The sequence below is a fragment of the Ipomoea triloba genome, chromosome 3 (assembly GCF_003576645.1).
Source record: "Ipomoea triloba cultivar NCNSP0323 chromosome 3, ASM357664v1".
Classification (NCBI taxonomy): Eukaryota; Viridiplantae; Streptophyta; class Magnoliopsida; order Solanales; family Convolvulaceae; genus Ipomoea; species Ipomoea triloba.
In genome coordinates this window covers 7,593,226-7,620,530 of record NC_044918.1, presented here as the reverse complement: position 1 = coordinate 7,620,530, position 27,305 = coordinate 7,593,226, and the positions used below count along the sequence as shown (strand labels likewise).

The 27,305-nt window shown below is 36.2% G+C and overlaps 4 protein-coding genes across 7 annotated transcripts; 1 reads left to right on the top strand and 3 right to left on the bottom strand.

The window, feature by feature from the left end:
• The first annotated feature begins 893 nt into the window (after positions 1–893).
• LOC116012849 lies at positions 894–4,822 on the top strand. The gene is made up of 8 exons (XM_031252525.1): positions 894–1,124; positions 1,683–2,560; positions 2,732–3,011; positions 3,079–3,300; positions 3,691–3,864; positions 4,013–4,186; positions 4,286–4,399; positions 4,508–4,822. The coding sequence occupies exons 1-8, from the start codon at positions 894–896 to the stop codon at positions 4,820–4,822; spliced, it is 2,388 nt and encodes a 795-aa protein (XP_031108385.1).
• LOC116011712 (cytochrome P450 81Q32-like) lies at positions 4,823–6,650 on the bottom strand. The gene is made up of 2 exons (XM_031251109.1): positions 5,768–6,650; positions 4,823–5,543 (listed from the first exon to the last, which is right to left on the bottom strand). Exons 1-2 carry the CDS (start codon positions 6,638–6,640, stop codon positions 4,923–4,925), a joined length of 1,494 nt encoding a protein of 497 aa, XP_031106969.1. The 5' UTR covers positions 6,641–6,650; the 3' UTR covers positions 4,823–4,922.
• A 2,087-nt stretch (positions 6,651–8,737) lies between these two features.
• LOC116013580 (cytochrome P450 81Q32-like) lies at positions 8,738–19,668 on the bottom strand. Of its 4 annotated transcripts, none has more exons than XM_031253417.1 (4): positions 18,769–19,668; positions 18,335–18,412; positions 18,122–18,292; positions 8,738–9,410 (listed from the first exon to the last, which is right to left on the bottom strand). In XM_031253417.1, exons 1-4 carry the CDS (start codon positions 19,642–19,644, stop codon positions 9,042–9,044), a joined length of 1,494 nt encoding a protein of 497 aa, XP_031109277.1. In that variant the 5' UTR covers positions 19,645–19,668; the 3' UTR covers positions 8,738–9,041. The 4 variants fall into 4 exon arrangements, with proteins under 4 accessions (XP_031109277.1, XP_031109276.1, XP_031109278.1 ...); XM_031253418.1 differs by lacking the exon at positions 8,738–9,410 and adding an exon at positions 17,577–18,079; XM_031253415.1 differs by lacking the exon at positions 8,738–9,410 and having other exon boundaries at positions 17,577–18,292.
• Positions 19,669–23,647: 3,979 nt separating this feature from the next.
• On the bottom strand, positions 23,648–25,818 carry LOC116013655 (cytochrome P450 81Q32-like). Its single transcript, XM_031253534.1, has 2 exons — positions 24,921–25,818; positions 23,648–24,537 (listed from the first exon to the last, which is right to left on the bottom strand). The coding sequence occupies exons 1-2, from the start codon at positions 25,797–25,799 to the stop codon at positions 23,917–23,919; spliced, it is 1,500 nt and encodes a 499-aa protein (XP_031109394.1). The 5' UTR covers positions 25,800–25,818; the 3' UTR covers positions 23,648–23,916.
• Positions 25,819–27,305: the final 1,487 nt, after the last annotated feature.

Below are 27,305 nucleotides of genomic sequence, written 5' to 3'. Positions count from 1 at the left end.
TTTTATATATATATATATATATATATATATATATATATATATATATATATATATATATATATATATATATATATATTTGGGTATATCATATTTCATACCATGCGAATAATGATTCCCAATGAGTATTATAATTCTGAAATGGTAAAAAAAGTAGTAATCCGGCCATAATTATATTCTAAATGATTTTAACGATCTTCCACTACCGCGCCGGTTCCCTCCAAATTCAAACATAGTTGGACGCACGACACGCATGTTCTTCATCTTCACTCGTAACTCCTTAATTTCCTGCATCATATCATCACAATAATCCTAAACTATTGCCCGTAACGCTTGTGAAAAACACAGAGGAACTCCGGGCAAGGTCGATATCGATCTCGTGCCTTCAGGTATTCTTTTCCAAGTCTGTATTTGCTTCTTTTAATTGGGTTCATCTGAAAAATATGCTCATAGTTGTTGATTTTGAATGGTTATAGAACTATATTTCTCGATTGGGTTTCGGAGCGATGGTTCTCGGGGAGCAGAGGAAGAAAAAGTTTGCTCCGTTACAAATAGACTATGTTGTTCATATACAGATGATCAGGCCCTGGCCGCCATCGGAGTCGTTGAGATCTGTTGAGTTCGTGCTGCTTCAGTGGGAAAACGGGGATCGGAATTCTGGATTTGTTACTTCAACTGTCGAAGATGATTTTCTGGAATTTAATAAATCCTTCACGCTTTTCTTAAACCTGCGTCGGGGGAAGAAATCGCGGGAGAAATTTAAGAAGAATTGCTTGGAATTTCACCTGTATGAATCTCCCAGGGAGAATGCCAGTCAAGGGCAACTTTTGGGCACTGCTTCGATTAACTTTGCGGAATATGGAGTTATTAGAGATGGTTTATCCATTAGTGTTCCGATGAATTGTAAGAAGAGTTCGAAAGGGCTGTTGCAGCCTTCTCTGTATGTTAAGGTGCAGCCAGTGGACAATGACAGACAAGAGTCCGGGTTCGAGATGGTGAATGATGAGATTGAATATGAATCTGACATTGCTTCTTATACTGATGATAATTCCTCGCATTCCTCCTCAACTTTTGCTTCTTCGATCTTCGAGGCTGCCTGGGCTTCTTCGCCATCTCAGATTGAGAAGGTACTTGGAATCAGACTGCATTCTATAATATCTCATTCATCCTAATAATTCTTCATTTCTTCAGTTGATTAGGTTTTCTATCTATGCTTTAAATTGCATAATATTTATATTAATTTAACCTTTTAGTTGAGAAGAAACACATTTTACAATTTGGTATAAGATCACATGTGAGGGGCGTTAGTTGGTTCGGTATACTTTGCATTACTCACATGCAATTTGCTAGCTAGATTAGAAGAAGGCTACTGTGAGTTTTTTCATATTTTGGATTACGAGGGAAACTTACCCCATTATCCGAAAATATGTACAGGGTAAGCTCCAACATTGTGAGTTTTATCGTATTTTAGATGATGAGGAAAACCCACAGCCACTACTTGAAAGTGTGCAATAAGTAAACCCTGCCTTGTAAACTTATTAGTTGGCAAAAGATCAAACCATCCTAGGTTATCTATAGCTGACCAGCTCAAACTAAGAAAGTCAATAGGTCACTCCCACTGAGAATAATGTTTGGAATCTTGTGGTTACTAAATCAACCAACTTGGTTGGGTTGTCCCATTTCAGGTTCTCTTCCTTGTACTTGATGTTTTTGGTGTTAAAATGCAGAATGACTTTCATGGAGAAATAGCTGTTGGCAAAAGCAAGAGTGAAGAAAATACTCAGCAACCCAAAGAGAAGTACATTGACAGATTAATATCCAAAATTACATCTTCACAAATGCCTATTCAGGGAGGAAAAGAATTTGAACCAACAAACTCAGGATACTCCCAAGACTTTCAAGGGAGTAAAGTTAAACAAAGTGAAGCTATAGATGCAAGTGATACACACTTGGGAAGCAAAGAACTGCTCCTTGAGGATACAAGGCAGTATTCTCAGAATAAGGTAATTGGCAATGGTATGAGAAGACAAGGTACAATGAACTCCATGAAAAATGCTATTGGAGCGCAGATGAACAAGGATAGATTAAAGTCAGTGAGGTCTGTCCAAATAAGGGGTTCTGCCACTCTAAGTGAACTTTTTAGTGACAGTAAGATAATGAAGGAAGTAAGAAACGATGTGGCGGTAGATGCTAGTGCATATGCTAGAAATGCAGCAAGAATTGAGAAGAAAGAAATGAAATCTGAATTGCACCCAAGTATTGCATCAATAGAAAAAGGAGTTCCAGATGCTGAGTTGTCCAATGGGAAACCTGAGTGGGAGTCTAAAATTAAGATGCTTGAAGAGGAACTGAAGGAAGCTGCAGCCATTGAGATTGGCCTTTATTCTGTAGTTGCAGAACATGGAAGTTATGTAAACAAGCTTCATACCCCAGCTCGCCGTATTGCTAGATTCTATCTCCATGCATGGAGAGAAGGATCCAAAGCTAAACAGGCAAGTGCTGCCAGGGCAGCTGTCTCTGGGTTGGCTTTGGTTTCTAGAGCATGTGGCAATGATGTTCCAAGGTATGTGCCTATTCTTTATTACTTAGACATGTATGAATGAAGTTAGAAAATAGGGAAGTAGGATGATTCAATATTTCAATGGGGTTTTTCATTTTGAACTTACTGGAATATCAGGTTAAATCCAATTCTCCAATGTATTTGGCTTTCTAAAATTTCTTTTGTGGTGTACAGGTTGACCTTCTGGTTGTCAAACTGTATTGTGTTGAGAGCAATTATCAGTCAAGCTACAGGAAATGATGGAAGCAATGGTGGTTCTACATGGGATAAAAAGTATAAGCAGAGAATGGTGAAGCCTTCTGCAACTGAGGGAATGAAGAATAATTTAATTAAAAACACTGATGACTGGGAAGACATAGACTCATTCATCAAAGCATTGGAAAAAGTTGAAGCCTGGATCTTCTCCAAAGTTATCAAATCTGTGTGGTGGCAGGTTGATCACTCTAGTCGTCAGGTTTTTATGCTGATTTGTTTTAAAATTTAGTACGGCTAGTTCTTATAATTTCACTTCTTGTCTGCAGTGTCTGACTCCACACATGCAAACAGCTGTTGTGAAAGCTAATAGGACTAGGGGTTCAACAGTCAAGAGAACATATGGGAGTAAACATGCTTTGGCTGATCAAGAACAGGGTAATAATTCTATAAAAATTTGGAGGAAGGCTTTTAAGGATGCCTGTGAAAGGATTTGCCCAATCCGAGCAGGAGGACACAACTGTGGTTGCTTGCCTATGCTGTCTAAACTAGTAAGTGTTTGAACAGCTAGGTTTCTTGAAGTGCAGGGTATATATAACTTGTCATTGTTTAAGAGCTGATGATGGGCCATTAGGCACTATACAGTATACAGTTATACACTGACCTTCAAAAAACCTTAAATTTAGCCAAGAACATTCTTAGTTCTTACTATTTTTTCTACTCATGAAGACATTCATTCTATTTTCCTTGTTTGATCTGCTGACTTAATAGTGAAGATTTCATCTGTCAAGGTTTTCATTAGGTATTGAATATGAAGAATTATTTTAGTTTATGAACAATACTTATACTGGAGATGTTCTCTGACAGCATGAGTGTAGTTTTTTTTTTTTTCCTGTTCAAAACTAGAAATTACTGCTAAGTCTGTACATTCATGATGATAGGCAATGAAACACTTGGTAAATAGGCTGGACGTGGCAATGTTCAATGCCATCCTTCGAAGATCTGCTGAAGACATGCCTACCGATCCCGCATTTGATCCCATCAGTGATCCTAATATACTTCCAATTTCCATTGGCCAATCAAGCTTCAGGGCTGGGGCACAGTTAAAAAATGCTGTAAGTAGATGTCCATTTCATCAAATTTTCTTTGTAGCTTCATGTTGGGCACATATTCTCTTTGTTTGAACACTTTTAAGTTTTAACAAAACAGACTTTCAAACTATTGCTCAATTAGCCAATTTTAACTGGTTTCCCTTCATTGTAGGTTGGAAACTGGTCCAGATGGCTTACTGATCTCATTGGCATTGAGGATGATGATCCATCTGCTGATAATAATGTTATTGGGGATTCGTTCAGGGCTTTCGGCCTTCTGAATGCTCTGAGCAACCTCATGATGCTTCCATTTGAGATGCTTGTCGATGAAACCTCAAGAAACGAAGTAAGTGCCTGTTAATGAGCAAACATCACAAACTCAACCTTGTGCAAATCAAAACTGTATAATGCATATAATGATTCTTTCAATCTGTGCTGCATGTAGTTCTGCCCAATATTCGGTCCAGCACTGATAAAGCGGGTTCTCAGCAGTTTTGTTCCTGATGAGTTCCGCCCTGAACCAATCCCCAAGACCGTCTTTCAGGCTTTAGATTTTGAGGTTGGTTCTTTCTCCCAATTCAATAGATAAACCTGCAGGCTGCCAGGCTGCAGCTAGTTTTATATAGCAGAAATTTTCTTGACATGTTTACAAATTTTCATACTTAAGGACAACATGGATGCTGCTTCTGGAGAACGTATCACTACGTTTCCTTGCACTGCAATATCAACCTCATACACTCCCCCTCCAACAGCCTCTCTTACCAGTTTCTTGGAGAAGATAGGGAACCAAGCTCCAAAGAGGAGTGGATTATCATCACTCAAAAAGTCATATACCAGTGATGTTGAGCTTGATGAGTTGGACTCCCCATTGACATCAATTCTTGCTGACTGCTTTAAGGATTCTCCAAATTTAATGAAACCTGGTCGGACTAATGCTGTCAGGTATCAACTTCTCCGGGAAGTGTGGAGAGATGCTCCATAATCAGAGTGAACTGAAGGTTGTTTTATTAGTTTGATGATGATAACTTCCTCTACATACATAATCATTATCCATTCTTCTACTTTAGCTACAGAAATATTTTCTAGGAGTTTTGTGACAGAATTTTATGAGCAAAATCTCTGGCTTTGCAAATGGCCACAAGTGGCTCTGCTTTAGGTGCAGTGAATCCATTCCCTTCAGTCAAATCAACATCTTCTTCCCCAACTCTCTGCCACTCAAAACACTGTATCAGTGATCCCAAAGCCAATCCCACAACTCTCTGAGCAAGTCCAGAGCCTGGGCATGATCTCCTCCCCATTCCAAAAGTTAACAGCTTGGTTGACTCAACCTCATCACCACCATCAAACCTCTCAGGCTTGAAGCTTGTGGGGTCATCCCACAGCTTGGGGTCCCTGTGAATGGCCCATGCATTCACCAACAACATTGTGCCACCTGGAATGTCATATCCCCCAATCTTGCAGTCATCAGATGAGCAGTGGGGTACTAGTAATGGTGCAGATGAAAACAGCCGAAATGTCTCTAAAATAATATTCTGCAGGTATTTCAGCTTAGGCAAATCTTCTTCTTCAATCGCGCGTTCTTGTCCCACAAGATTATCAATCTCAGCTCTGGCTTTGTCCAACACCCTTGGATGGTTAAGCAGAATGGCCATTGCCCACTCCATTGTCACTGATGAGGTGTCCGTTCCACCTAGCAACATCACCTGTCATTTATTATCAATTGGTGTCAATTCCAGTCTGATATGATTATCAAATGGGTGATTCTCATGTTATCTGCAAGACGAGTCAACTAATAAATTGATTGATCCAAGTTTAATACTGAAACTTTACTATTTTTAAATTAAAATTTAATATTAGAGATTGGAGAGTTGCTTATGAGAAACTGGACCGTATGAGTCAAATACATTGGCCTGGGGAGGGGACTTACCATCATAAGCCCTTTGATGATTTCATCAGTGTAATATTCTGGTTGTGATTCTTGCAGTGACAGCAAATGATCAATCATGGAGTTTCGGCTCTTGTCATGCCGGTGCTCATCTACTAGTCCTTGCAAGGATGAATCCAACCGTTCACTCAGCTTCTTCATATTCTTCTCCACATTCCTGTAACTTATCCACCTTAAAAATGGCAGAAAATCCAAGACCTCTCCTCCGCTCATAAACGCCTCTTTTATAAGCTCCCTGAACTCCATAGCCTCCTTGTCGTCTTCATCCACACCAAAGTACCGTTTTCCAGAAGTCATCCTCAATATGATGTTAAAGGACAGCTCCGAAAACTTAGATTTCAGCTCAACTGTCCCAAACCCACGTGGCGAGGTTTGGACCAATTTCTGCAGCAGAATCTTGACTTCGTCTTGCCGGACGGACTTAAACGAGTTGAGACGAGTGGTGGAGAAGATCTCCAGCGCGCAAATGCGGCGGAGATTGCGCCAGTGATCGCCGTAGGGGGAGCTGATTAAGGTAGTGTAGTTGTAGCTCAGGTATTTACCTGACATGGAGCGAGGGCGGTCGGCGAGAACGACGTCGTTCTTGGTGAAACACTCCTCAACGGCCGACGGCGACGACACCACCACAACGCGGCGGACGCCGAGCTGGAGGGTAAAAATGGGGCCGTATTTAAGAGAAATTTGGTGGAGACTCCGTTGTAGTGGTAGTTTAATGAGGTGAAGGTGGCCTAAGATGGGAAGTTTGGGAAATGGAGTGGGAGGAAGGTTGTGATATGTCTTCCTTGACAGACGTTTCAAAGCTAGAAAGACAAGAATAACACAAGCAAATATGTATATTGAATCTGCAGCTTCCATCTTCAATTCTTTTCTTAGAATAATTCTTTGTTATTTGTGGAGGTTATTATAATCTCTGCTTACAAGACTTTTCTACGGGCTAGTAGCTTTCAGTTTTAATGTATGTTGAAATTTACAATGCAACTTGCTCATCAAGCCTCTGAATATTCAAACAATGTTGACTCTTTCATGCATGCATTCATCACCACCTACGTACGCACTACTGGAGTTGTATTGACCAATAGTTATACTATGTAACCAAGTCCACGTGGACTTACCACAATTTACATACTGAATGTTCATAATTCAAATTGTAAATATTTAGTACGTAAATTGTTCATTTTGACCCAAATTCACTTTGTAAGGTGAATTCGAGTCCGCAGAATAATTTGTCCGTGTTGACAACTAACTATGTAAGCAAATGTAGCACTAGTTCCAGATTGCAATTTTGACTTCTAGGCTAATTTTGGCTTTGTTAACTTTAAAATTGAGTTAATTTCAGTAATGGTCCTCTAACTATGTTGATTTTTCATAATTAGTTCTCGACTTTTAATTTGGACAATTTAGATCCCTTGACTTTCAATTTCTTTCCAATGTTGGTCCTTTCGTCAAATTTGGTTAAGTTGAGGTCAAATTAAGGGGTAAAATTGCTCGTTCACCTGTTTATTGTATTATTACTCGTATTTCTCCTGTCCTATACGCTATACATATGAATCTAATCTTAATCGAAGTCAACTCACCATATATGTATTCTTGCCTTCTTGAAGAGCTTTCGCTACTATACATCTCAATAATGGAGGAACGCACCAGCAGTCAGCAAATTAAAGCTAAGACCAGGGGAACAAACCAATTCAACCCATTCGAAAACCAAAGGTCTGAGCTTTCGCTATGACAATGGGGAACAACAACAATTAATCTAGGACTTTAATTGAGACTTCGACTGAGATTATATATATATATGATATGATAAATACGAGTAATAATACACTATATGTGAGACTTTACCCTTTCATTTGACCTCAACTTAACCAAAATTTGACGAAAGGACCAACATTGGAAAGAAATTGAAAGTCAAAGGACCTAAATTGTCCAAATTAAAAGTCGGGGACTAATTTTGGAAAATCAACATAGTCGGAGGACCATTGCTAGAATTAATTCCTTTAATATTCATCTTTGTAATTTTTAGGTAAAATTATACTTTTCGTTACTAAATTAGTAAATTATACAGACGATAATTGTAGAATTAGTCCCTAATTGTTGATCATGCTCACTTTTCTCCTTAAGCTATCATTGGTGTTGCACTTTTTGTCCATTTACTAACAAAATATTAGGGACGAAATTAACAACGTGAATATAACTTAGGGACGAAAAACGAGCAGAAAAGTTAATAAAAGAACGAAAAAGCAAATATTTTAGGGACAAAAAGTGAGCACAACTAGCACTTTGAAACGAATTCTACAATTATCTTATAACTTAGTGATAAAAAGTATAATTTTTCTTAATTTTTATAAGAGTATGGCAATTTAACCCGCCCTGACGGGGAAAATTAATTCTTGCCCCAACGGGTGCGGGTTTGAGAATTTTTTTTCAAGAAATAGGGACAGGGATAAGGGACAATTTCCTCATCTCCGCGGGAACGAGAGGGCATCCCCGCCCCGATCCCCGTCTCCGAATATAATTATATTATATTTATACTGAGTTGGCTGAAGTAGATGCTATTGTAAAGATTGGAATATACACCATAGACCATTACCAAAAAATGGGGCTTGAGGCTGCAGATATTCTTCCCTTGTTAAAAAACGGAGCGGGGAATTTCCATCCCCCGAAATCTCCTCGGGGATGGGAATGTGGATAATTCCCCATCCCTGATCAGGAAACGGGGCCAGAACGAAGAATAGGTTCAATTCGAGGACCGGGACTCCACTCTCCGGCCTCGTCCGGTTGCCTCCCTAAAATTAATTTTTTTTTTTTGGTTTGTACTTTTCTACATCAATCTATATATGAACAAATTAACGAGTAGAAGTCATTTTGGGTGTGATAAAATGCAATGTTGCACACTTTTATTTTAGCTTTGAATTTGTTTGCGTATATCATAAATAGCATTTAAAGCACAAAACATCCCAAATAAATATTTGGCTATCAAATTCATCAACCGTAAATATTTAATATAATTTAGCAGTAAATGCATAGAAATTGAAATATCCTAACAATGAATACTTGTGAAAAATTTCAGTTCTGCAACCACTACGTTGAGTTGGCATGGGGGCCTAACAATGAATACTAAACTTATGCCTGAGAGTATATATAGTATGTGCTCATCACTTATTCACTTGTCACAATACATTCCAATTATTAAAAAAAAAAAAAAAAAAACATATTCTCCTTAACCAAAAACACCAGTTTGATGCCATAGAAATCTTCTCTAGGCATTTTGTGATAGAATTTTGTGAGCAAAATCGCGGGCTTTGCACCTAGCCACAAGCGGCTCTGCTTTAGGTGCAGTGAATCCTTCCCCTTCAGCCAAATCAACTTCTTCTTCCCCAACCCTCTGCCACTCAAAACTCTGTATCAGTGATCCCAAAGCCAATCCCACAACTCTCTGAGCAAGTCCAGAGCCTGGGCATGATCTCCTCCCCATTCCAAAAGGTAACAGCTTGGTTGACTCAACCTCACCACCATCAAACCTCTCAGGCTTGAAGCTTGTGGGGTCATCCCACACCTTGGGGTCCCTGTGAATGGCCCATGCATTCACCATCACCATTGTGCCGCGCGGAATGTCATATCCCTCGATCTTGCAGTCAGCAGATGAGTAGTGGGGTATTAGTAATGGCCCAGCTGGAAACAATCGTAATGTCTCTAAAATAATACTCTGTAGGTATTTGAGCTTAGGCAGATCTTCTTCTTCAATAGCCCGTTCTTGTCCTACAAGATTGTCGATCTCAGCTCTGGCCTTGTCTAACACCTCCGAATGGTTAAGCAAAATGGCCATTGCCCACTCCATTGTCACTGCAGAGGTGTCCGATCCAGCTATCAACATCACCTGCGTTTCATTTATTACACGCAATTTATGCATATGTAAATTTTAGTCCGATTATTATCCCAAGGTGCGCAAAGATAAACCCGCCCTTGTAATTTAGTAAACAAAGGATAAGAAGAATGGTAGACTATCTCAAACAAGCTAAGAAGCTAAGGTCAATAGGCAATTATGTTTAGGAGTCAACTTGTAACTTCATGGTTAACAAGTTAATCCTCCAATCAACTTATTCAGGAGTATGTATTGAATAAATATATTAAAGAACGGGGTGAACCAGATAGAAAATTATAGTGTGATTATGAAATAGATTGGAATGTGTTCTTACCATCATAAGCCCTTTGATGATTTCATCTGTGTAATATTCTGGTTGTGATTCTTGCAGTGACAGCAAATGATCAATCATCGAGTTTCGGCTCTTGTCATGCCGGTGCTCGTCAACTAGTCCTTGCAAGAACGAATCGAACCTTTCACTCAGCTTCTTCATATTCTTCTCCAGATTCTTGTAACCTATCCACCTTAAAAATGGCAGAAAATCCAAGACCTCTCTTCCTCTCATAAACACCTCTTTTATAAACCCCCTGAACTCCATAGCCTCCTTGTCGTCTTCATCCAGACCAAAGTACCGTTTTCCAGAAGTCATCCTCAATATGATGTTAAAAGACAGTTCGGAAAACTTAGATTTCAGCTCAACTGTCCCAAACCCACGTGGCGAGGTTTGGACCAATTTCTGCAGCAGAATCTTGACTTCGTCTTGCCGGACGGACTTAAACGAGTTGAGACGAGTGGTGGAGAAGATCTCCAGCGCGCAAATGCGGCGAAGGTTGCGCCAGTGATCGCCGTAGGGGGAGCTGGTCAGGGTAGTGTAGTTGTAGGTGAGGTAATTACCTGCCACGGAGCGAGCGCGGTTGGCGAGAACGACGTCGTTCTTGGTGAAGCACTCCTCCACGGCCGACGGCGATGACACCACCACAACGCGGCGGACGCCGAGCTGGAGGGTAAAAATGGGGCCATATTTAAGAGAAATTTGGTGGAGACTCCGTTGTAGTGGTAGTTTAATGAGGTGAAGGTGGCCTAAGATGGGAAGTTTGGGAAATGGGGTGGGAGGAAGGTTGTGATATGTTTTCCTTGACAGACGTTTCAAAGCTAACAGGAATACAAGAATAACACAAACAAATATGTATATCCAACCTGCATTACCTTCCATCTTCAATTCTTTTCTTACAATGATTTTTTAATTTGTTATTTGGGGACGTTATTATAATCTCTGCTTACGAGACTTTTCTACGTCCTAGTCAAGGCCTGGCTAGTAGTTTTCAGTTTGAGTTCTGCTACCACATGTGCTCCTTAGGGGTTGAAAAAGTTGCTAGTGTTTTTGAGAGGTCAAAGTAGCGCTTAGTGCCTAGGACGACTAGACCGCCACTAATCAGGCATGGATGTCTGTCTATTATTTTATTTTTTTTAATTCTTTTTATTTTTTAAGACTAATAATTTTAACTTATTTAATACTTTATTAGTTAATATTAAAATATTAAATATTAACTTAAAAAACATGTAGAGTATGAAAATTTTAGTGTTATTAATGACGACACTAGAAAAATAATAGTTAATCGACCGACTAGGCCGCCTAGTCGGTGCTTAGGAAGCCTAGTTAGCGCCTAAGCGCCGCCTTGGCGATCGACTACCTAGACCATTGATTATCGTGATATGCTAGATGACCGGCCAGTGCCTAGACACCTAGGTTGAATTTTTGCAACATTAAAATTTTGTTTGAGAGAAAAATTTGGGGGAGGGGTAGTACTTTCTCTTCAATTTTAATGTATGTTGAAACTTACAATGCAACTTGCTCATCAAGCTAAGGCGGCTTTGAATATTCAAATAATTAATGTTGACGCTACCACCTACATATGCACTACTTCAGGCGTGTTGACAACAAACTCTGCATGCAGCTCTAACAATCCAACTCATGACATTTTTTCGTGCCATATATACATTCTAGAAAAATTGCCCTCGACATGCATGTTTAGAAGAGGCAGCAGTCAGCAAATTTATTAGCACTACTAGTTCCGCATTGCAATTTGGACTACTAGGTTAATTTGGGCTTTGTTAACTTTAAAATTCATCTTTGTAATTTTTAGAAAAAATTGTACATTTCAATTATAATTCTACTCACTTTTCGTCCCTAAACTATTATTTACATTGCACTTTTCGTCCTTTTGCTAACAAAATATTATGGACAAAATTAGCAAAGTAAGTATACCTTAGGGACAAAAAGTTGATAAAGGGACGAATTGCATTGTACCTTTTTTTTTTTTACAGTCAGTACACTAAGTGGTAGGAGACCGGCCAAATGGTTTGATCCATTTATCGAACCCCCAACCTCATGCTTATGGGACGAGGTTCTGAACCACCACGCTAACCATGTTGGTTACCAATTGTACCTTTCTACATCAATCTATATATGATCAAATTAACAAGTAGAAGTCATTTTGGGTGAGATATAATGCAATGTTGCACACTTTTATTTTACCTTTCATTTGAATTTGTTTCCCTATATCATATATAAATAGCATTTAAAGCATAAAACATCCAAAATAAATATTTGGATATCAAATTCATCAACCGTAAATATTAAATATAAGGCAAAAACTTATGTGAGACCGTCTCACGGATCTCCGGGTCGGATCTTTTATTAAATGGGTCAACATGTGCATCTCACGCCCTCCCCTCATCATTTTCTACCCTCAACGTTTCTCTCTCTGTTTCGGCCACAAGATCGATCACCCATCTCCGATCCTCCGCTCCCATCTCATCCGCTCAGGCTCTCTGTCTCCTCCCATCTACGATCCTTCTGTCAAGCTCTCCGCCTCCTCCCATCTCCTCCATTTCCACTGTAGTCTCTAACTCCGGTAAGTATTGCAAGTCGGGAAATGAGAATTTCTCTCATCTCGGCTAAGTTTGAGCAGAAACTGCAATGGATCTTTTTTGTGCCATAGTACATGTTTGGAAGCTTGCGAATAATTAATTATTGTGATAATTTGAGTAATTCCTGTTCCAAAATTTTTTGAGTAATTCTTGTTCCAACTTTAATTACATTTAGATTGAGAAATGCTGAAAATTTGAAACTGAACCTCTGTGTTCACTTCTTCCTTGCCAAAAATTTCATATTGAATTGAATTTAACCGACCTATTTACTCAATGATTGCACATAATCTTAGGTATTCTTAACATGACTCCAAGTTTTAGTCTTACAGGGAAAAACAATACTTTGAACAAAGAAAATGAAAACAACAACATCATCAAACAGATGAGGAAATAACACATATAGTCAGCAAAGCAAGAATAATATGTCACTGGATGTTCTCAGTATTAGATTTGTGCTAAAAAGTATTGTGTTTGATGATTAGTGTATTGATTATTCATTTGTTCTATAAAGTACTACATTTAGGGTAACAAGTACTAGATTTAATGCTTAAAGTATTATGCTTAAGTCTTAAAGTTGTGATTATTCATTTGTGCTATAAAGTATTAGATTTGTGCTATAAAATATTGTGTTTGATGATTAGAGTATTGATTATTCAATTCATTTGTGTTATGAAGTATTACATTTATGGTATAAAATATTAGATTTAATGCTTAAACTATTGTGTTTAAGTCTTAAAGTTATGATTATTCATTTGTGCTATGAAGGGTTTTGTGCATAAGAAAGAGGGGAGAAAAGGCTAAAAAAGAGAGAAGGTGTAAAGTTTGATTACAAGAAGAAAAATGAGTGTGATCATTTGAGAGTGGTAAAATGAGTGTGAAGAAAAAATGAGAAGAATGAGAGGTGATAAAAGTAGAGGGGGTATGAGAGAATGGGAGCTGTGAGGGTTAATAATTTTGTTTTCTTTGATGCAGGTTAGTGTAGCAGTAGTTAGAAAAGGTAAAGCCTAACAGTGAGGCTCTGAATGTGGAGCTGAGTTGGGAGCTTTTGATTTTGGTATGTTGCAGCAGACTAAAATTAAATGACAGATGAAAGGATTGCAGCAGATCACAGGTTGACAGTAAGGAAGCTGTGACAATGAGGCTTTGTTGAATCAGAAACTGAGTCAGGTCATTTTAATTTGTTGATGATTTTGTAGAAATTAGTTTATATATTTGATTGAATGAGCAGAAGATAGGTAGGCAATTGGGGTTGGGGGGCTATTACATGAGAGGGGGTTCTAATATCATAAATCTATAGCTTCCCTTGTTGAGCATTTGTTATTGAGTTATAAGTGGTGCATGTTTCTTGCATAACATACACATTGAGGTGGTGGGAGTGCCTTTGAATGGTTGAAAATATTGTGGATGAAAGAAGGATTAATGTGGAGGAATGAATGTTTTAAAAAAATGTGGAGGAATGAACAGAATGGAAATGAGAAAAAGAGGGTGTATGGTGAGAAGATGGTGTGCCATTTCTTAGCATTTGTGTTGTAAAGGCCTTCCCCAGTTAAAACGCAGAGCTCTGTGCGGGGGGTTTACCTGAGTGTTAAGGGTGGCATGGGAGAGGGAGCCATTGCTTGGCTTCATGGGCCGTCAACTCCCGGGTGAAGCAAATACGAAGCTTCGTACACTTGGGGGGGGGGGGTCCTTGAGGTTAAGGGTGGAGTAGGTGAGAACTATTGCTTAGGGTGATCACTATTAAGGTCATTGGGGATGAAATGCAGAGATCTGTACCCCAGTGACGGGTGGTGGCCTTAAGGGTAGTTGGGAATTAGCTAATATGGCCATTTGGGATTTTAGGCATTGGTCTCACCCTCTTGTGTGGGGTAAGAGTCTTGAGATTGCATAGCTTTTGGTAAGGATGGTTGGTGAAGGAGGCATTAGGCTTATGATATGATAACTCTTTTATTGTACTTGAGAGCCTTTTGGCCTTGATTACTTAGCTAGTTGGTGTTGATGTAAGGCTTTAGCCATTGGTTTTTAGCATACTGTCACTTTTGGGCCTGCTTGCCTGTAGATAGACAGTTTTGAGTTTCAATGAAATTGAGTATTTTGTAAAAAAAAAAAGAAAAAGTATTAGATTTAATGCTTAAAGTATTATGTTTAAGCCTTAAAGTTATGATTATTCATTTGGCTATGAAGTACTACATTTAGGGTATAAAGTATTAGATTTAATGCTTAAAGTATTATGTTTAAGTCTTAAAGTTATTATTATTCATTTGTTTTATGAAGTATTAGATTTAAGCTATAAAATATTAGATTTAATGTTTAAAGTGTTTATTATATATTTTTGTTATAAAGTATTGTTTTTGGATGATTAAAGTTATGATTATTTATTTGTGCCATTAAGTACTAGATTTAGGATATAAAGTATTATATTTAATGCTTAAAATGTTAATTTTATTTTCTTTGTGGAATGAAGTACTTAGATTTTTTTTGTTGAGTGCTATGAAGTACTAGATTTAGACTATAAAGTATTATATTTAATTGTTAAAGTAATGATTATTCATTTGTGCTATGACGTAGTATATTTGTGCTATAAAGTATTGTATTTGATAATTAAAGTTATGATTGTTCATTTGTTATATGAAATAATATATTTGTGTTATAAAGGTTGTGTTTGATGATTAAAGTTATGATTATTTATTTGTGCTATGAAGTAACTAGTAGTTTTAGACTTTTAGGCTATAAAGTATTAGATTTAATAGTTAAAATGTTAATTATTCATTTGTGCTATAAAGTGGTATATTTAGGCTATAAAGTATTGTGTTTGATGGTTAATATTGTGAATATTCATTTGTGCAATGAAATATTGTATTTAGGCTATAAAGTATTAGATTTAATGGTTAAAGTGTTAATTATTCATTTGTGCTATAAAGTACTAGATTTAGGCTATAACTTCTTAGATTTAATGCTTTAAGTGTTGATTATATATTTGTAATATATATGAAGTACTAGATTTAGTCTATAAAGTATTAGATTTAATGATTAAATTACTGATTTTTCATTTGTGCTATGAAGTACTAGATTTAGGCTATAAAGTATAAATTTAATGTTTAAAGTGTTGATTATATATTTGTTCTATAAAGTAGTATATTTATGCTATTAAATATTGTGTTTGATGATTAAAATGTTGATTAATTATATATAGCAAAAACTATTTTCTCATGTCCTATATTCAATCAACTTTCAACAAATGAAAATGCATGTGCCAATGATCATTACTAATCCCCGGACAGAGTAATATTTCCATAATTTTAAAGATTTTGACATTTGAGATCAAGTAACCTTGGGGCCACGGGAATTGGGTTCTTTAAAAATTGCTGAACAGAATAAAACTGGCTTTAAAAAGCCCGTATCCAATTGTTGAAAAAATAGCACCCAAACAAACCAACTCATAATACAAACCCATAAATTAAATATGACCCAAATTATGTTTACCCGACCCGTCTCACGGATTGAGACCCGTGAGACGGTCTCACACAAGTGTGACCCTAAATATAATTTAGTATTAAATGTATAGAAATTACAATATCCTAACAATGAATACTTGTGATAAATTTTACCTCTACAACCAGTGTGGTGTGACTAAATTTGTAGGAGTATTTAAGATTTTTGAAAATAGCAAATTAAGTAAATAAATATGTTGAAATTCTATATCTTAAGGTTTCTTAACTTTCTAATTTGTATTTCATAATTTTTTTTATTTTTGGAGCAAATTCATTTATTTGTTGCGTTATTCACTACTACAAAAATTACATATAACGCCGCACATATATCGCCAGTTTTTTGTCAAATCGACGTCAAAACGATAAATGATTTTCTAAAAACATCAACATCGTATGTCACAAATAAAAATAAAAAAGAAGAGTATAATATACGACGTCGGTTATTTACATAACCGACGCCGTATATGAAATATTAAACAAATAAAAAAATTTATACCATACAACGTCGAATATGTAAATAACTGATGCCGTATAGTGTATTTTTTTTATTTTTAATATAAAGTCGGTTAGTTAATTTAACCGACGCCATATGTTTTATAAAATTTTAAAAAATTTAAATACGATACAACATTGATTTTTAACAAAAAATCGATGTCCCATCGTTGATGAAAATTTTTTCGCCTTTTCTTTTCTTCTTCATTTGTTTCTTATTCTTCCCTTCTCTTCTTCCCTCACCGCCGCCCTACAGCCAAAAGAAACCTATTGCCGCACCAACAACCATCGCCATTGTCGCCATACCTTGCCGCCGCACCAACAACCACCACTATTGTCACAACTCTCTTCTTTTTCTTCTCCTAACGCAGCCGCCACTGCCACAGAGAAGTCCTCCTCGTCCACTACCAATGCCTTGGCGCCCTACTCCTCACGCCATTCACCACTACCGTGCCACCGTCACTGCCGCTCCACAACCGCACCACCTTGTAAGTAAAAAATAATTATTTTAATATATTTAGAATTACTTATTAATATATTTCAAATTTTAGGAATTATATATATATACACACACACACACATCGAGATTTTTGAATTATTGTGTATATATTTTAAATTTTAGAAAATATTGTATATATAATTCAATTTTTTTTCAATTATTGTGTATATATGTTGAATTTTATAAATTATTATGTATATATTTCAAATTTTTATAAGGCAATAAGTTCTTTAGTATTATTTGTTCATAATATTTTTAATTTTATTTATCATAAATTCATAATTATTAGTAATATTTAGTAATATATATGATTGGTTGTGATTGTGAACAGGGGTCTTTATAAAGATTTTAGTTTGGAATAAAAGTCTGGCTTCCTATATTCAAATTGGATTCCACCAAGAATGATGACTAGAGATGAAAGGATAATGTGTGTGTGTGTGTGTGTGTAGAGAGAGAGAGAGAGAGAGAGAGAGAGAGAGAGAGAGAGAGAGAGAGAGAGAGAGAGAGAGAGAGAGAGAGAGAGAGAGTATGCCTGAGAGTATATATATAGTATGTGTTCATCACTTATTCATTTGTCACAATACATTCCAATTATAAAAAAACAAAACATATTCTCCTTAACCAAAAACACCAGTTTGATGCCATAGAAATCTTCTCTAGGCGTTTTGTGATAGAATTTTGTGAGCAAAATCGCGGGCTTTACACCTAGCCACAAGCGGCTCTGCTTTAGGTGCAGTGACTCCTTCCCCTTCAGCCAAATCAACTTCTTCTTCCCCAACCCTCTGCCACTCAAAACACTGTATCAATGATCCTAAAGCCAACCCCACAACTCTCTGAGCAAGTCCGGAACCCGGACATGATCTCCTCCCCATTCCAAAAGTCAGCACCTTAGTTGACTCAACCTCTCCACCATCAAACCTCTCAGGCCTGAAGCTTGTGGAGTCTTCCCATACCTTGGGGTCCCTGTGAATGGCCCATGCATTCACCAACACCATTGTGCCACGCGGAATGTCATATCCCCCGATCTTGCAGTCAGCAGATGAGTAGTGGGGTATTAGTAATGCGATCTTGCAGTCAGCAGATGAGTAGTGGGGTATTAGTAATGGCCCAGCTGGAAACAATCGTAATGTCTCTAAAATAATACTCTGTAGGTATTTGAGCTTAGGCAGATCTTCTTCTTCAATAGCCCGTTCTTGTCCTACAAGATTGTCGATCTCAGCTCTGGCCTTGTCTAACACCTCCACAAGATTGTCGATCTCAGCTCTGGCCTTGTCTAACACCTCCGAATGGTTAAGCAAAATGGCCATTGCCCACTCCATTGTCACTGCAGAGGTGTCCGTTCCAGCTAGCAACATCACCTGCGTTTCATTTATTACACTCACTTTATGCATATGTAAATTTTAGTCTGTTTATTTTGGGTGATCAGCAAAATCCTCTGTTACTATCTCAAGGTGGGCAAAGATAAATCCCACTTTGTAATTTAGTAAACAAAGGATAAGAAGAATGGCAGACTGTCTCAAACAAGAAGCTAAGATCAATAGGCAATTCTGTTTAGGAGTTCAACTTGTAACTTTATGGTTAACAAGTTAATCCTCCAATCATCTTGATTGGATTTACTGTCAGGTACTATTCGAGACTATGTATTGAATAAATTTATTAAAGGACGGAGTGAACCAAATGAAATTATAGTCTGATTATCAAATAGTGTTCTTACCATCATAAGCCCTTTGATGATTTCATCTGTGTAATATTCTGGTTGTGATTCTTGCAGTGACAGCAAATGATCAATCATGGAGTTTCGGCTCTTGTCATGCCGGTGCTCATCAACTAGTCCTTGCAAGAATGAATCCAACCTTTCACTCAGCTTCTTCATATTCTTCTCCAGATTCTTGTACCCTATCCACCTTAAAAATGGCAGAAAATCCAAAACTTCTCCTCCTCTCTTAAACACATCTTTTATAAGCTCCCTGAACGCCATAGCCTCCTTGTCGTCTTCATCCAGACCAAAATACCGTTTTCCAGAAGTCATCCTCAATATTATGTTAAAAGACAGTTCGGTAAACTTAGATTTCAGCTCAACTGTCCCAAACCCATGTCGCGAGGTTTGAACCAATTTCTGCAGCAGAATCTTGACTTCGTCTTGCCGGACGGACTTAAACGAGTTGAGACGAGTGGTGGAGAAGATCTCCAGCGAGCAAATGCGGCGGAGGTTGCGCCAGTGATCGCCGTAGTTGGCGCTGGTCACGAGAGTGTAGTTGTAGGTGAGGTAATTACCTGCCACGGAGGGAGGGCGGTCGGCGAGAACGACGTCGTTCTTGGTGAAGCACTCCTCCACGGCCGCCGGCGATGACACCACCACAACGCGGCGGACGCCGAGCTGGAGGGCAAAAATGGGGCCATATTTAAGAGAAATTTGGTGGAGAGTCCGTTGCAGTGGTAGTTTAATGAGGTGAAGGTGGCCTAAGATGGGAAGTTTGGGAAATGGAGTGGGAGGAAGGTTGTGATATGTCTTCCTTGACAGACGTTTCAAAGCTAGCAGGAAGACAAGAATAACAGAAACAAATATGTATATTGAACTTGCACCTTCCATCTTCAATTTTTTTTACAATAATAATTCTTTGTTATTTGTGGACGTTATTATAATTTATAATCTCTGCTCACAAGACTTTTCTACGTCCTAATAGTTTTCAGTTTTACTGTATGTTTAAATTTACAATGCAGATTTCTCGTCAAGCTAAGGCGGCTTTGAATATTCAAACAATTAATGTTGACGACTTGACGCTTTGATGCATGCATGCATGCATCACCACCTACGTACGCACTACTTCAGGCTTGTTGACAACAAACTCTGCATGCAGCTCTAATAACAATTCAACCCGTGGCATTTTTTCGTGCCATATATACATTCTAGAAAAAATGCCCTCGACATGCATGTTTAGAAGAGTCAACAGTATTCACCAAAAAAAAAAAAGTCAACAGTAAGCAAATGTAGAGTTTATTACTAAAATGGTCCCTCGACTATTGCAAAATTATCAATTTGGTTCTCGATAATTTTTCGTGTCTAATTAAATCCCTCAACTTTGAAAATTTTAACCAATTTGGTCCTTTGTTTATTTTGCCGTTAAAATCAGGACAAAATTGGTAATTTTGCTATAGTCAAGTGATCATTTCAGTGAAAAATTAATTACCAATTTGGTCCCTTGACTATAGCAAAATTACTAATTTGGTCTCGATTTTAACGGTAAAATAAACAGAAGACCAAATTGATTAAAATTTTCAAAGTCGAGGAACTTAATTGGGCATAAAAAATTATTCAGGACCAAATTAATAATTTTGCAACAGTCGAGGAACATTTCGATAATAAACTCGCAAATTTATTAGCACTAACTCCGCATTGCAATTTTGACTTCTAGGCTAATTTGGGCTTTGTGAACTTTAAAATTATCTTTGTAACTTTTAGGAGAAAAAGTTATATGATAATTTTAAAATTCATCACTAATTATTGGTTATGTTTATTTTTCGTCCCTAAGCTATCATTGGTGTTGTAGTTTTCGTCCGATCCCTTTATTAACAAAATATTAGGGACGAAAATAGCAACGTGAGTATAACTTAATGATGAAAAGTGAGCATGAAAAGTTAATAAAATGACAAAAAGTGAAACACCAATAATAGTTTAGGGGCAAAAAGTGAACACAACTAACACTTAAGAACGAATTTTATAATTATCTTATAACTTAGGAACAAAAAGTACAATTTTCTTAATTTTTTTAAGATTGTAATCCTTTAAGTTAATTCTAATTGTACCTTAGCTTTCCACATCAATCTATATATGATCAAATTAACGAGTAGAAGTCATTTGGGGTGAGATATAATGCAATATTACACAAATTAAATTTATTTTACCTTTGAACTAGTAAATTACCCGTGCAATGCATGGATAAATTTTTTTATTATATATTTAGATAATAAAATTTAAGATAAAATTATAAATAATTATAATATTTGAAAATGTACATTTATTTGATTAGTAGATTAGTGCAAAAGTATTACTCAATTAATTGAATAATATATGACGCGTTTGTCTGCAATTATATATTTTGGAAAATCGATATGTAATATGATTTTTGTAATTATATTTTTATTACTAAAATAAATATGAAAAAAGGAGAAATAATTTAATTATAATTATTACTCCTCGTATAAAAATAAATCCAACGACTCATGTTTAGCTTAATTACCATAATAATTATTAGGCAGTTATACTAATATATGTGCAATTATACTTTTATACCTTAAGTATATTCTTTTCCCCCAAATGACCTTTACTTTTTTCCCCTCCCCCATATATGAATGAGTTAATTGTAATTATTGTAAAATAAATCCAACAACTCATGTTTAATTGTAGTTATACTAATATTCGTCTAATTATTAGCTTAATTAATACGTAGTATAATAATTATTAGTCAATTATACTAATATATATGTAATTAATTCCTTAATTAACATAATAATAATTATGTAATTATACTAATATTGTGCAATTATATGTTTATACTTTAAGAATAAAAATATAGAGAGAGATTACGATAAAATTACCATAATAATTATACAGAAGAATCTGAATGATAATTTATTTTGTTATCATAGTATTATACCTTAAGTATAAATAAATAAATAAAAAAATAAATATATATATATATGTATATATATATATATGTATGTATATATGTATGTATGTATAGATATAGATTTTGGCTTATATGCGGCCTGGAGCTCCCATGCGGTCATGTGATTGCATTTTTGTCGGCGGATTGGAGTAATATAACGATGGCAGTATGATCTTAGTGTTTAGAAAATTGCAATTCGTGTATGTTAAGTGGAGGGTGTTATGGTAATTTTAGTATCTATATTAAGTGCATGTATATAAATAATTAAAATTGTGCATTTTAGTACATTGTGTGGTGCATTTTAATACATGTTGTGGTGCGTTTTATTACATATGTTGGTAAATTTAACTTTGTTGTGGAATATTGTGTTTTAATCCGTCCTCTGGTGCATTTTAATACGTAGAATGATGTGTATTTTAATACATATTGTCTAATAAGTGTAATAATGCATGTTTATAATCTGGGATGAGGATTTACAATAAGTAAAATTGTGCATTTTAACACACATTGTGGTGTATTTTAATATGTAGAATGATGCGTATTTTAGCACATATTTTCTAATATATGTAATAGTGCATGTTTATAATACATGCATGAGGCACGTTGTGGTGCATTTTAATACGTAAAGTGGTACGTTTTATTACGTATGTTGATGCATTTTAAGTGAATAGGTGCATTTGGTTATGATGTGGAATGATGTGTTTTAATTTGTCCTCTGGTGCATTTTAGTACATAGAATGATGTGTATTTTAACACATGTTCATATCAATACAAGAACACGGATCCTCAAATTCACCAATGTAAGGTTAAAAATGCACAAAATACACAATTAAAACACACCAATACACATTCTTGGGACTTGTGACTTTTGAATTCGAGTGAGTAGACAAAACTGTCCCTAGGATGTTGCGGGTTTTAGATCGTGGCGCCAATGAGGGAACAATATTGAGCGTTGATTTGCTGTAATCTAATTGCTACAAAATAGTCGCACAACCGCACCTATGGAGTAGGCCGCACCTGAACTCTACTCTCTCTCTCTCTCTCTCTCTCTCTCTCTATATATATATATATATATATATATATATATATATATATATATATATATATTATCAAAAAATTAATTGTAATTATAAAATAAAAATTCAATGAACTTTGTTTAATTGTAACTATACTAATATGGATATAATTATTAGCTTAATTACTATAATAATTATTAGTTAATTATACTAAGAGTTGTAACCCTTTAAGTTAATTCTAATCGTATCTTTCTACAGCAATCTATACATATATGATCAAATTAACGAGTAGAAATCATTTTGGGTGAGATATAATGCAATGTTGCACACTTTTATTTTACCTTTGAATTTGTTTGCCTATATCATAAATAACATTTCGCTATCAAATTCATCAACGGTAAATATTCAATGGGTCACACTTGTGTGAGACCGTCTCACTGATCCTTATTCGTGAGACGGGTCGGGTCGGGTCGAAGCACCATGCAAATGTCATACTTATATGTGCAAATATCATACTTATATGCTCAAATATAATACTAATCAATAATACAAATTTTGTTACTTATAAGAGAAAAAGTATTACATTTTTCATAATAAGTAATGTTGACATGTGTCCCTTACTTATAAAGGAAAATATAATACTTTTGAGGGAACATGTAACACTTTTTAGTCGAAATGTAAAAGTATTGTATTTTCTCTTAAAAATATTACATTTATCCTTATAAGTAGCAAAAAAATTATTCTCGATTAGTATTATATTTGAGCATATAAGTATGACATTTGTTTGCGTATAAGTATTACATTTTCATCTTGACTTGACCCGACTCGACCCGTCTCACGGTGAGACGGTCTCACACAAGTTTTTGCCTATTCAATATAATTTATTTACCAAAAAAAAAAATATTCAATATAATTTAACAATAAATGCATAGAAATTAAAATATCCTAATAATGAATACTTGTGACGACACACAGTACGTTGAGCTGCCATGTGGGCCTAACAATGACTACTAAGTGTATATATAGTATGTGTTCATCACTTGTCACAACTCACAATACATTCTAATTATAAAATAAAAAACAAAAAAACAAAACAAAAAAAAAAAAAAAAACAAAAAACAAAATATCTTCTCCTTAACCAAAAACACCATCCCAGTTTGGTGCCATAGAATCTGTTCATCAATAGGCCTTTTGTGACAGAATTTCGTGAGCAAAATCGCGTGCTTTGCACCTAACCACAAGCGGCTCTGCTTTAGGTGCAGTGACTCCTTTCCCTTCAGCCAAATCAACTTCTTCTTCCCCAATCCTCTGCCACTCAAAACATTGTATCAACGATCCCAAAGCCAACCCCACAACTCTCTGAGCAAGTCCAGAACCCGGACATGATCTCCTCCCCATTCCAAAAGGCAGCACCTTGGTTGACTCACCCTCTCCACCATCAAATCTCTCAGGCCTGAAGCTTGTGGGGTCTTCCCACACCTTGGGGTCCCTGTGAATGGCCCATGCATTCACCAATACCATTGTGTCGCGCGGAATGTCATATCCCCCGATCTTGCAGTCATCAGATGAGTAGTGGGGTACTAGTAATGGCGCAGCTGGAAACAATCGTAATGTCTCTAAAATAATACTCTGTAAGTATTTCAGCTTCGGGAGATCTTCTTCTTCAATAGCCCGTTCTTGTCCTACAAGATTGTCAATCTCAGCTCTGGCTTTGTCCAACACCCTTGGATGGTTAAGCAAAATGGCCATTGCCCACTCCATTGTCACTGCAGAGGTGTCCGTTCCAGCTAGCAACATCACCTGCGTTTCATTTATTACACTCACTTTATGCATATGTAAATTTTAGTCTGTTTATTTTGGGTGATCAGCGAAACCCTCGGTTACTATCCCAAGGTGTGCAAAAATAAACCCCGCCTTGTAATTAAGTAAACAAAGGGTAAGAAGAATGATAGACTGTCTCAAACAAGAAGCAAAGTCAATAGACAATTCTGATTAAGAGTTCAATAACTTTATGGTTAACAAGTTAATCTTCCAATTAACTTGATTGGAGTTACCATCAAGTACCATTCTATTGTATTTATTGAATAAATATATCTACACTAGCTGGTAAAGGACGATAAGAGTAAATTAAACCAGATGAAAATTATAGCCTTATTATCAAATAGATTGGCATGTGTTCTTACCATCATAAGCCCTTTGATGATTTGATCTGTGTAGTATTCTGGTTGTGATTCTTGCAGAGAGAGCAAATGATCAATCATGGTATTCCTGCTCTTGTCAAGGCGGTGCTCATCAATTAGCCCTTGCAAGAATGAATCCATCCGTTCACTGAGCTTCTTCAAGTTCTTCTCCAGATTCTTGTAATTTATCCACCCTAAAAACGGCAGAAAATCCAAGAGATTGGATGTTCCTCCGTACAAAAACGCCTCTTTTATAAGCGCCCTGAACTCCATAGCCTCCTTGTTGTCTTCCTCCACACCGAAATACCGTTTTCCACCGGTCATCCTCATTATTATGTTGAAGGACAGCTCGGAAAACCTAGATTTCAGCTCGACTGTCCCGAGCCCATGCCGCGAAGATTGAACCAATTTCTGCAGCAGAATCTTGACTTCGTCTTGCCGGATGGATTTGAAGGAGTTGAGACGGCTGGTGGAGAAGATCTCCAGCGCGCAAATGCGGCGGAGGTTGCGCCAGTGATCGCCGTAGGGGGAGCCGGATAAGTTGGTGTAATTGTAGCCGAGGTATTTACCGGCCATGGTGCGAGGGCGGTTGGCTAGAACGATGTCGTTTTTCGTGAAGCACTCCTCCACGGCCGACGGTGATGACACCACCACGACACGGCGGACGCCGAACTGGACTGTGAAAATTGGGCCATATTTAAGCGAGATTTTGTGAAGGCTCCGGTGGATTGGCGGTTTTAGGAGGTGGAGATGGCCTACGATGGGGAGTTTGGGAAAGGGAGTTGGCGGAAGGTTGTGATATCTTCTTCCTGAGAAACGTTTCAAAGCTATGAAGAGGAAAATAACACAGAGAAATATGTATGGCAATGTTGCTTCCATCATCTTTTCTTAGATTAATTCCTTATTTTTGGACCTTATTATAAATTTATAATATCTGGTTAGAAGACTTTTCTACCTGCTGCTAGTTTTCAATTTTGACTTGTATATTGAAATTTACAACTTGCACTTCAAGGCTTTGAATGGTAAACGAATGATGGGAAGCTGCCCTGAAAGAGAAGACCATGGGTGAAACATTATTATTGTACTAGTTTAATATTTGATATTTGGATTAGTTATTAAAAAAAGAAAATGAGTGAGTGATGTATTTTTCTCTTAATTATTCATGTATCTACATTCTCTCAATTATTTTCTTAATTATTCATGTATCTACATTCTCTCAATTATTTTAAAATTAGTGATTTAAGACTTAAACGTAAATTTAGCACACTGTCTATAAATATTATAATTATTATTTGTGTTTAAGTCCTAATTTTGTTAAGAGAAAAATCATTTTTAGTCCTTCAACTATAATACATGTATCAATTTTGATTTTGACTATTAAAAATTTCAAATTAGATCCATCACTATTCAATTTGTATCACTTTTGGTCATTGACTATTAACATTTTCAAATTAGGTGCATGACTATTCATTTTGTATCACATTTGGTCCTGCCATTAAATTTTTCAGCCAAATTTTCGGTGAAGTCATCGGGGGTGGCCGGCGTTTTCTTTTTTTTTTCTTTTTTTTTTTATTATTTTTTTTAAGTTTTTTTTTTAATTTAAAAGTTACGGAGTATTAAAATAATTTTTAAAATAAAAAATAAATAAACTAGTCGGCCACCGGTGACTTCGCTAGAAATTTGGCCAGAAAATTTAACGGTAAGACCAAATGTGATACAAAATGAATAGTCATGCACCTAATTTGAAAATGTTAATAGTCAATGACCAAATGTGATACAAATTGAATAGTCGTGCACCTAATTTAAAATTTTTAATAGTCAAGGACCAAAATTGATACATATATTATAGTTCAGGGACTAAAAATGATATTTTCTCTTTTTGTTAATAACATTATCTTAAAATTATAATGATTATATTTACAAATGACACCTGTCCTTTTTCGTTTTTATTTTGATTTCCACATATAAGCAATAATTTGTTGGAGAAGGAAAGTGACTTGAAATACATATATTGCCTTTATTTTTAACAGTCCAAACACATATTTAATAAAGAGGGAAACAATTTGTCACTTTCAAAAGGAATAAGACTCAAATTAGCCACTGAACTACACACCAAAATGCAATTAGCCCATCGAACTCAAAAACAATGCAATTGGATCCCTGAACTACACAAAATCATACAATTTGATCCAAAATGACTTGTTTTACCTGCTTTGCCGGTTATCAATTTTAAAATTAATATTTTAAGATAATTTTAAATAAAATAATTAATTAAAATTAAAAATTAAAAATTAAAAATTAAAAAAAAAAAACACTTCCGGCCGGAGACGATTTGTTGGGCTTAGTTGGGCAAATGGCCCAAATGGCTACGATTCAATTAGATTCTAA

Coding starts and splice junctions, on each gene's coding strand:
- LOC116012849 (XM_031252525.1), top strand. CDS start 894: ATGAATTGTAAGAAGAGTTCGAAAGGGCTGTTGCAGCCTTCTCTGTAT. Junction 1,125..1,682: donor CGCCATCTCAGATTGAGAAG/GTACTTGGAATC, acceptor GTCCCATTTCAG/GTTCTCTTCCTTGTACTTGA. Junction 3,865..4,012: donor GGGCACAGTTAAAAAATGCT/GTAAGTAGATGT, acceptor CCTTCATTGTAG/GTTGGAAACTGGTCCAGATG.
- LOC116011712 (XM_031251109.1), bottom strand. CDS start 6,640: ATGGAAGCTGCAGATTCAATATACATATTTGCTTGTGTTATTCTTGTC. Junction 5,544..5,767: donor TCATCAAAGGGCTTATGATG/GTAAGTCCCCTC, acceptor AATAAATGACAG/GTGATGTTGCTAGGTGGAAC.
- LOC116013580 (XM_031253415.1), bottom strand. CDS start 19,644: ATGGAAGGTGCAAGTTCAATATACATATTTGTTTCTGTTATTCTTGTC. Junction 18,413..18,768: donor TCATCAAAGGGCTTATGATG/GTAAGAACACTA, acceptor AATGAAACGCAG/GTGATGTTGCTAGCTGGAAC. Junction 18,293..18,334: donor TTTTGCTTAACCATTCGGAG/GTGTTAGACAAG, acceptor AATCTTGTGGAG/GTGTTAGACAAGGCCAGAGC.
- LOC116013655 (XM_031253534.1), bottom strand. CDS start 25,799: ATGATGGAAGCAACATTGCCATACATATTTCTCTGTGTTATTTTCCTC. Junction 24,538..24,920: donor TCATCAAAGGGCTTATGATG/GTAAGAACACAT, acceptor AATGAAACGCAG/GTGATGTTGCTAGCTGGAAC.